The 10,440-nt window shown below is 40.9% G+C and overlaps 1 protein-coding gene across 1 annotated transcript; it reads left to right on the plus strand.

Moving 5' to 3' along the window:
- Positions 1-559: 559 nt before the first annotated feature.
- On the plus strand, positions 560-8,334 carry LOC121386349 (39S ribosomal protein L41, mitochondrial-like). The gene is made up of 3 exons (XM_041517228.1): positions 560-764; positions 3,607-3,707; positions 6,967-8,334. Exons 1-3 carry the CDS (start codon positions 563-565, stop codon positions 7,087-7,089), a joined length of 426 nt encoding a protein of 141 aa, XP_041373162.1. The 5' UTR covers positions 560-562; the 3' UTR covers positions 7,090-8,334.
- Positions 8,335-10,440: the final 2,106 nt, after the last annotated feature.

Genomic DNA, 10,440 nt, shown 5'->3' on the forward strand with positions numbered 1-10,440 from the left:
ATGGCGCACTGGCTGAAACAATCCCGCCGATGGGAATCGATCCTAAACCGACCGAGCATTTAAAAAAAAAAAAAAACCGCAACATTTTTAGGTCTAAGTAATGAATAGAAACAACATATAGTCTTCATAAATCTTACGTATATCCGCCGTGTCTGCTCTGGTAATGCGTATTGGCATGGGCGTCATCTGGCGGGGTTTTTTCTTTCTTTAATTTTTCCGAATATACTAAAGAGGATTTTATATGAAAAATTAAAACGTTTTGTTTATATTCCTTCTAATTATGCTCTATGCTACTGTTCATTGCTGGTTCGAGGTCTAATAAATAACAAAATGTTTTGGGTTGTTTTTTTAAATAATAAAAATAAATAAATAAAACCGAACCGTAGTGTATGTGCTGGCAGGTCCGTCAAATCTAATACTAAAGTATATTAATTCAAGTTTACTTTAAAAATAATAGGCCTAAAGTGCAACTGTGGCGAGTTGACGAACCACTGGGACGAGTTGGTAGGGGGTGACTTTAGTTTGGTGCGAGTTGAACTGCTCCCGAAATGACAAGACAAAGATGGCGACGGTAGTGTGTAGAGTTCGAAATTTGTCCTTGTTTCAAACACGAGTTTTGACTTGTTCTTTTTCTTCGTCTTCCGTTGTTTCCGGAAAGAAAAGTCGCGTTCCTTTCGACAAACGTTTCCCGGTGACGGCGAAAGATGTACACAGACACAAGGAAGGCGGAAGCGTCGAGATGGAACAAGCTGTCGCTATGCATAGTGAGCATTGTTCATCTGTTGTCGATGTTCACCAATTGTCGAACTGCACTATTTCTGTGTTTTTGTTTATGGCTTGTTTTGGAAGGACATTCCTTTGGCACTGTCATTAACCCTAACCCAAACTCTATTTATGATAAGTATTTATAATGTTTTTTTGGAAGGCCAAAGGAAAGTCCTACCGAGGGTTAGCAACAAGGGAACCTTTTATATGCACTATCCCACAGGCAGGGTAGTACATACCACAGCCTTTGATATGCCAGTTGTGGTACACTGGCTGGAATGAGAAATAGCCCAATCGGCTCACCGACGGAGATCAATCCCAGACTGACTGCGCATCCAGCGAGCGCTTTACTGCTGGTCTATGTCTAGCCCGAGTACTCTGACTGTAAGAGAGCTAGACGGACGTTTGGACATAAACACGCTCTCATTACAGTCAGAGACCAACCTATGTCTTTTTTTGGCAATTCCTGACTACCAAACGGTAGGCAACGAGTCCCGCTCTAATACCACAACAATCCTATGTTTGACGTCAAATACCTTTACATCAATCATTTTCGAGTTAAGTGATACAAAAAAATCCACATATTAATCACCAATACACATACTACAGAAAGAAACCCGACAGCACCCACATTCAGCTACACTTCGTGACACTCCGTCGCAACAATTGCAAAGCTCGGCGATCTATTTCGAGACTGGGCGTTTACGCCTTGTGCAGCAGTTACAGGGGTCATCTCATAAGAGGAGGCAGTACGTAGCACATACTTTTGCCGTATCCTGTCGATAACACCCCAAATGTATCCTTCAAATTCAAAATGGAATCAATAATGTGTAATTGTTTTGGTTTAATGACGTAATGAAATCCAAATTCATCCAAAACGGCATTAGCCAACTCTTCCATGTTGTAACTTCGCTTGATATGAGACGGCCCCTGTAACTGCTGCACAAGGCGGAATCGCCCAGTCTCGAAATAGATCGCCGAGCTTTGCAATTGTTGCGACGGAGTGTCACGAAGCGTAGCTGAATGTGGGTGCTATCGGGTTTCTTTCTGTAGTAAGTGTATTAGTGATTAATATGTGGATTTTTTTGTATCACTTAACTCGAAAATGATTGATGTAACGGTATTTGATGTCAAACATAGGATTGTTGTGGTATTAGAGCGGGACTCGTTGCCTACCGTTTGGTAGTCAGGAATTGCCAAAAAAAGACATAGGTTGGTCTCTGACTGTAATGAGAGCGTGTTTATGTCCAAATGTCCGTCTAGCTCTCTTACAGTCAGAGTACTCGGGCTAGTCTATGTCCTGCCACAAGCAGATATAAAGTGGGGAGTCTTAGCACGCAGCTCGAACTTTAAAGAATTTGTTGCATGTACGTATTGGAAGTTTGAAAAGTTTTGTCTTGGGCAAAATGTTTATCGACAGCAATTTTGAGCCAAGCCAGCAATTAATATGAAAATTAACAATTATTCCTTCAATCTATACATGTAGCAATAATTTTTATTCATTTACAAAAATCTGCCATCGGTAAAATTCCTGACCTGCAGCTATTCCATGGTGTGCACGTTCTTGAAAAGTCCTTGAATATTGAAGTGCAGCAGGCCTAGAAAGTCCTTGAAAATGACATTGGGCATTGAAAAGTAGTTGATTTCTATAGGCCTACATGTGCCTTGAAAAGTACTTGATTTTACATTATAAAACCTAATAGTGTTTATTAAAGTGATGAAAAAAAAGTAAAGTTTGTTTTATTTAACGACGCCGCTAGAGCACATTGATTTTTTATCTTATCATCGGCTATTGGACGTCAAACATATGGTCATTCTGACACTGTTTTTAGAGGAAACCCGCTGTCGCCACATAGGCTACTCTTTTTACGACAGGCAGCAAGGGATCTTTTATTTGCGCTTCCCACAGGCAGGATAGCACAAACCATTGCCTTTGTTGAACCAGTTATGGATCACTGGTCGGTGCAAGTGGTTTACACCTACCCATTGAGCCTTGCGGAGCACTCACTCAGGGTTTGGAGTCGGTATCTGGATTAAAAATCCCATGCCTCGACTGGGATCCGAACCCAGTACCTACCAGCCTGTAGACCGATGGCCTGCCACGACGCCACCGAGGCCGGTTTAAAGTGATGAGTGCTCTCTTGAGAAATGTACATCTGGCTTACACAAAAACAAATTCAGGTAACCCGTTTCATTTATATGTAACCTGTCACAAAAAAAAGAAGGGTTACATGTATATGTAAACTATACCTACGCGAGCAACATGCAAACAAAACTTTATTTCACACAATTTTTAAAAGTCTGTATATGTATTCAGGGTTTCTGCTAGATGGTAAAACAGGTATGGCGCCATACCCAATTTTTAATACAGATTTTGACAAAATTAATATTGCCTATCATTACTATATGATTTTCTTAACCCTAACCCTAAATCTAACCCATTTTCTTCTGGGGGAGGTCTGTTGACTGTGGTTGCATTCAGTACACATATTGTAAATATTCAAATCCATAGCTCCATACCCAAAAATTTTCTTTCGGGCAGAAACATTGGTATTCTACTAAATGTACATGTATTAGTTAAATTATTTGCTGTTATTTTTCAGTTGTGCGAATGGCATATCAAAGGCCATGGTATGTACTACTCTGTTTGTGGGATGGTGCATATATTAAAGATCCCTTGCTGCTACATGTAATTGAAAAGAGTAGCCCATGAAGTGACGACAGTGGGTTTCCTCTCTCAATATCTGTGTGGTCCTTAACCATATGTCTCACGCCATATAACCTTAAATAAAATGTGTTGAGTGCGTTGCTAAATAAAATATTTCCTTCCTTCCTTTTCAGTTGTGCAGCCATCCGGTTATGTTGATGAGAGAAACAAGCGTTTTACCACCGTGAAGGAAATGATTCCAGAGTTCGTTGTGCCAGATCTGACCAATTTTCAGGTTAATAACTTGCAGCATTTTCAATATAAATACGCACTTTAGACTGAACATGGCTATCTTTAGCGCTTGCCATGTTTGCAGGGTGGGACGTAGCCCAGTGGTATAGCACTCGTTTGATGTGCAGTCTGTTTGGGATCGATCCTCATCGGTGGGTCTATTTCTAGTTCCAGTCAGTGCCCCATGACTGGTGTGTCAAAAACTGTGGTATGTGCTTTCCTGTCTGTGGGGGGCGAGACGTAGCCCAGTGGTAAAGCGTTCGCTTGATGCATAGTCAGTCTAGGATCAATCCTCATCGGTGGACCCATTGGGCTATTTCTCGTTCCAGCCAGTAACAAAGGCCGTGGTATGTACTATCCTGTCTGGAATTGTGCATATAAAAGATCCCTTGCTGCTAATCAAAAAAAGTAATCCATGAAGTGGCGACAGCGGGTTTCCTCTCTCAATATTTGTGTGGTCCTTAACCACATGTCTGATGCCATACAACCATAAATAAAATGTGTTGAGTGCGTCAGTAAATAAAAGATTTCCTTCCTTCCTGTCTGTGTTATACCAGTCGTGGTACACTGGCTGGAATGAGAAATAGCCCAATGGGCCCACTGACAGGGATCTATCCGAGACCGACTGTGCATCAAGCGAGCGCTTTACCACTGGGCTACACCCCGCCTCTAAACAGACAAGCACTTTACCACTGGGCTGCACCCCGCCTCCGCTAAACAGACGAGCGCTTTACCACTGGGCTGCACCCCGCCTCCCCTAAACAGACGAGCGCTTTACCACTGGGCTGCACCCCGCCTCCGCTAAACAGACGAGCGCTTTACCACTGGGCTGCACCCCGCCTCCGCTAAACAGACGAGCGCTTTACCACTGGGCTGCACCCCGCCTCCGCTAAACAGACGAGCGCTTTACCACTGGGCTGCACCCCGCCTCCGCTAAACAGACGAGCGCTTTACCACTGGGCTGCACCCCGCCTCCGCTAAACAGACGAGCGCTTTACCACTGGGCTGCACCCCGCCTCCCCTAAACAGACGAGCGCTTTACCACTGGGCTGCACCCCGCCTCCCCTAAACAGACGAGCGCTTTACCACTGGGCTGCACCCCGCCTCCGCTAAACAGACGAGCGCTTTACCACTGGGCTGCACCCCGCCTCCCCTAAACAGACGAGCGCTTTACCACTGGGCTGCACCCCGCCTCCGCTAAACAGACGAGCGCTTTACCACTGGGCTGCACCCCGCCTCCGCTAAACAGACGAGCGCTTTACCACTGGGCTGCACCCCGCCTCCGCTAAACAGACGAGCGCTTTACCACTGGGCTGCACCCCGCCTCCGCTAAACAGACGAGCGCTTTACCACTGGGCTGCACCCCGCCTCCGCTAAACAGACGAGCGCTTTACCACTGGGCTGCACCCCGCCTCCGCTAAACAGACGAGCGCTTTACCACTGGGCTGCACCCCGCCTCCGCTAAACAGACGAGCGCTTTACCACTGGGCTGCACCCCGCCTCCGCTAAACAGACGAGCGCTTTACCACTGGGCTGCACCCCGCCTCCGCTAAACAGACGAGCGCTTTACCACTGGGCTACACCCCGCCTCCGCTAAACAGACGAGCGCTTTACCACTGGGTTATATCTCTAAAAACCGGCCTCGGTGGCGTCGTGGTTACGCCATCGGTCTACAGGCTGGTAGGTACTGGGTTCGGATCCCAGTCGAGGCATGGGATTTTTAATCCAGATACCGACTCCAAACCCTGAGTGAGTGCTCCACAAGGCTCAACGGGTAGCTGTAAACCACTTGCACTGACCAGTGATCCATAACTGGTTCAACAAAGGCCATGGTTTGTGCTATCCTGCCTGTGGGAAGCGCAAATAAAAGATCCCTTGCTGCCAATCGGAAGAGTAGCCCATGTAATGGCGACAGCGGGTTTCCTCTCAAAATCTGTGTGGTCCTTAACCATATGTCTGACGCCATATAACCGTAAATAAAATGTGTTGAGTGCATCGTTAAATAAAACATTTCTTTATATCTCTAAAAAATTCAATCTCAAGTTGTCTTTCGCTCATAAGTCTTTGGTGGGGTTTTAAAATTTATTGTGTCGTACAAAGCACCGGAAATTCATCAGACTCACTAACCCTAACCCTATGGCCATATTTAAAAAAAGATGCAGTTCCAGTTACTCTACCGACCCTAATTTGTTTCGCCATTTATGATTTTCTCCGACCATAAACTTTTTTGTTCCACCTACTTATCTTCAAAACAGTGGGAGGACGCATCATTTGTTTGAAATGTTGACTACTTTATTGCTCTTTGGTGTCGTAAAACAGCCCTCTACATCAACTTTTCCATCTAGGAGCCAGTAGGCACCTAACTGTATTTTTTATATAGATAATATGAAATGTTTTAGTTGCCAAATGAAAAAAATGGTCGCACATATGACCAAATTGGTCACAATGTAGAGGGCTGTAAAACACAACAAACTTTAAAGGGACAGTCCTGAGTTTGCTGCAATTTTTAAGATGTTATCGACTAACAGAGACTTTTTAATGATTGTAATTACATATCAAATATATTTATCCACATAAAATATTAGTGCCTGTATATTAAACGTGTTTCTGATCATTCTAATATTTGTACTAGGTTAAATTTCCTAAAATATAGTTTTTTCGTACGTACAAAATTATTTGAAGACAAGATCCAGTTTGGGCTTCTTACAAATATTAAGATGACCAGAAACACATTGAATATACAGACACTGATGTTCTAAACAAGAAAATATATTTAATATGTAAGTTTAATCGTAGAACTATTTTATTGGTTGGAAACATCTTACAATGCAGCAGACTCTGGAATGTCCCTTTAATTAATGTTTTTTTATTGCTTTTTGCCATGACTAGTTTGACGGATTTTAAGAATAACAAAAAAAAAGTATAGCCTACATGTACCTACCGTTTTATTTTTCACCTGAATGTAGGTGTTGTACAAAGCAACACAAATTCATCGGACTTGCTAACCCTAGCCAAAAGTGGGCATAATGGTTGGGTATTTTACCAATTGCAAAATTCAATCTCTTTTTTTTAAATATGTCTTTTATTAAAACAAAATTTCAGCTGAAGCCTTACGTGTCATACAGTGCAGTACAAATTCATCGGACTCGCAAACCCTAACCGAAAGTGGGAGTAACGGTTGGGTATTTTACCGATTGCAAAAATTCAATGTTTGTCTCCCTTTTTTTTTTCAATATGTCTTTTATTTTTAATTTATTTTTCAGCTAAAGCCCTACGTGTCATACAAAGTGCCTGAAATTCACCAGACCCGCTTTACGGCCCGAGACCTGTTTAACGCCTGCTACGCGGAAGAAGTCAGGAAGAGATACGATGATTCCAGGGACTGAAACTTTTCATCAAAGCGGAATGACAAAACATGGATGTATACTTTGGTGTGAAATAATGTGTCAGTGTTTACGATAGTCTATCTGTGTGTATATTCGTGTCATTAAAGCAACGTTTTCATTATGCGATTAGTCGCACTGACTTGTCACATGCGATCGAATTGTACTGATCAGGGCCACGTTCCACAAAGCGATCTTGATGCACTAAGGTGATCTTAGTGCTAAGATCGCTTCGTGGAACGGGGCCCTGGGCTTCTAGAATTCTTATAAAAATCCACTAGCCATGGGATCAGTGATTTTAAGAATTTATTACCCACGATTGAAAATTCACTAGCCCAACTTTAAGTAAATATAATAGTACTAACAGAATAATTGGATGTGACCTAAAGAAGGAGATAGAGCTTCAAAAACATTAGATTTGGTGCATGCAGGGCTGAGGGGGTGGGGGTAGAGAGGGCAGGATATTTATATTTACAAAATAATTACATTATAAATGCAGCTTTGAAACCTTTTTATTCTTCTTGGGCATGGTGGTGGTAGTTATTTACTAGCCAAACATTGAATATCACTAGCCATGGGAGTGGGGCTTTCACAGTCCATAGTCCTGGAACATCTGAATCGGATCAACTTATAGTCTTATACGTTCCGAGTTTTGAAGGGCCGACAAGTTGGTACGATTAATCGCATAATGAGAACGCCCCATAAGTTGTAAACATTTTGTTTTCAAAAATTTTATCCGCAACAATTGTTATCAATTTGAACATTGATTAGGAACTACATGCAGGCTTTCTGTCAGAAAATAATTTCCGGGTAGGTAATAAATACAGAACAGACCAAAAGTGCCCCTACTAAGTGTTCATGGGTTTGAAATGTTTTGAAATTGCACAATGCATTTCACGGACTTTGGCAAATTTTAAACAGCAGTTGTCTAACTAATACATTTTTTAAAAGTATATCCATTAATTTCCAAGATGTTTTGTGTGCGTAATTTTACCCTTCGGTACGTACCCACTGACAGAATCCCAGACATGTAGTATTTAATGTTACAGGATGGTGTAACCATCTCTAAAATGTGTAGCAAATCGCGACGCAATTCTGAACAGAATGTTCCCTGGTAAATATGTATACAGAACTTCACATATGTTGTTTTCACTTCCTATTTATTGCGGGGTGGGATGTAGCCCAGTTGTACAGTGCTCGCTCGATGCACGGTCGGTCTGGGGTCGGTGAGCCCATTGGGCTATTTCTCGCTCCAGCCAGTGCACTACGACTGGTACATCAAAGGCTGTGGTATGTGCTAGCCTGTCTATGGGATGGTGCATATAAAAGATCCCTTGCTGCTAATCGAAAAGAGTAGCCCATGAAGTGGCGACAGCAGGTTTCCTTCCTCAATATCTGTGTGGTCTTTAATCATATGTCCGACGCCATATAACCATAAATAAAATGTGTTGAGTGCGTCGTTAAATAAAACATTTCCTTCCTGTTTATTGTACAAGTTTATTTTGCGAATTAATATATACTAGTGGTATGTTCTTTTGCAAAATAAACGAGTGCAATAAATAGGAAGCGAAAACAACGTATGAGAAGTTCTGTATTTATTACATACCTTGTTTTAAGTTTTATAAAAAAGGTTTTTAATTTAACGTCATAGCAACACTTTGTTAAATCTATGATCAAAACACCTTTCATGGATTTACTTAACGCTAAGAATCATACTCTGCGGCAACATTGTGTAATGTTTCAAATACGATATGACGTCATTCGTAAATAAAAGGCTCTAACTGCAGTAAAAAGAAAAAGGGAATTCCCCATTTAAAAGTTCCGGTCCATATTGTACATGTGCAATACAAAATAAATTTATTACACTGTTTCAAAATGTCTTTATCACTATAGTAAGATTGAATAGGTATGTAATAAATGTTATGGTTGCCTTTGCAGAAGACATATTTTTACTGGGAACAGTGTTTAGTAGAACAGAAATTAGCATGATATCAAAACGGTGTAGCTAATATGGTGCTAATGGACTTCGTTTGTTTTTTATTCAAACCCATTTACCTTTCACAGTCAGTCAAGGGCAGACAACCTAGGACTGCATTTGAAATTTTTAAGTTTATAATTTTGAAAATTCAATTTAGTTCTGTCTTCTGTTACAAAAACGGTTGGGCGTTTGTTGGTTGTAATTCTCAAAATTATTTTGTTGGTAAGGGCAGACAACCCTGGACAATGCATTTCAACTTTCAGTAATATAATTATATTTGTTTCATTAATTTGTGTTCTATTACCAAAAAATATTGGGTGGGGTATTTGCTGGTTGTACTTTTCGAAATTATTTTATTGTCAAGGGCAGATAACCCAGGAGAATGCATTTGATTTTTAATAAGATAAATGTTTTTTCATTTTAGCTGTGTGTTTGGTTACAAAACAAAAGTTGAGTGGGACGTTTGCTGTTTGTATGTCTCGAAATTATTTTATTGTCAAGGGCAGGCTACCCAAGTCAATGCATTTAAACTTTCAATATAACAATTGTTTTTCATTGTAGTTGTGTGTGTTCAATTACAAACAAAGATGGTTGAAACATTTACTGGTTGAAATTCTCAAAATATTTTATTGTCAAGGGCAGACAATCCCCAAAAATGCATTTGAACTTTCAGTAATATAATAATTGGTTTCTATTTTAACTGTGTGTTCTATTACCAATTGAAAAAGTTGGGTGTGATGCAATTCTCAGAATTATTTTATTGGAAGGGTTGGTGTGGAGTTTGCTGTTGATAATGATTGTGTCTGGAAATTAAATGAAGATGTTAGTTTTACTATGTGTGCAGAATAAAAAAATGCTAAAAATGCAAATTTAATTTAAATGTTAGTTTGTTTTGTTTAATAACACCACAATGAATGCTCAATCCTGTGACGAGATCTATATCACTGAGCTACATGTAAATAGTATAGTAGAGGTGTCATGATACACCTATCTCAATGTACGATACGTATCACGATACATAGCCCATGATACGATACATAGCCCACGATACAATACATATGATACACGGTCCACGATACGATACGATACATATCTCGGGCAAGCGAGAGATTTATCCAGGATATTTCGCCATGGTCCCATGTCTTATAAAATTGGAAAAATTAGTGCACAAATACATAATTGGGACGATATGTATTGTATTGTGTGGCCATGATACATAGCCCACAGTGTGATACATATGTATGACTATATGTAGCCCACGATGCCATACATGGCCCACAATGCAATATGTACACGATGCACAACCCACAATAATACAATACAACACATATTGCGATACACAGCCCACAATATATGTAGCCCACGATACACGGCCC

Source organism: Gigantopelta aegis, chromosome 12, assembly GCF_016097555.1.
Source record: "Gigantopelta aegis isolate Gae_Host chromosome 12, Gae_host_genome, whole genome shotgun sequence".
In the NCBI taxonomy this organism is placed as follows: domain Eukaryota; kingdom Metazoa; phylum Mollusca; class Gastropoda; order Neomphalida; family Peltospiridae; genus Gigantopelta; species Gigantopelta aegis.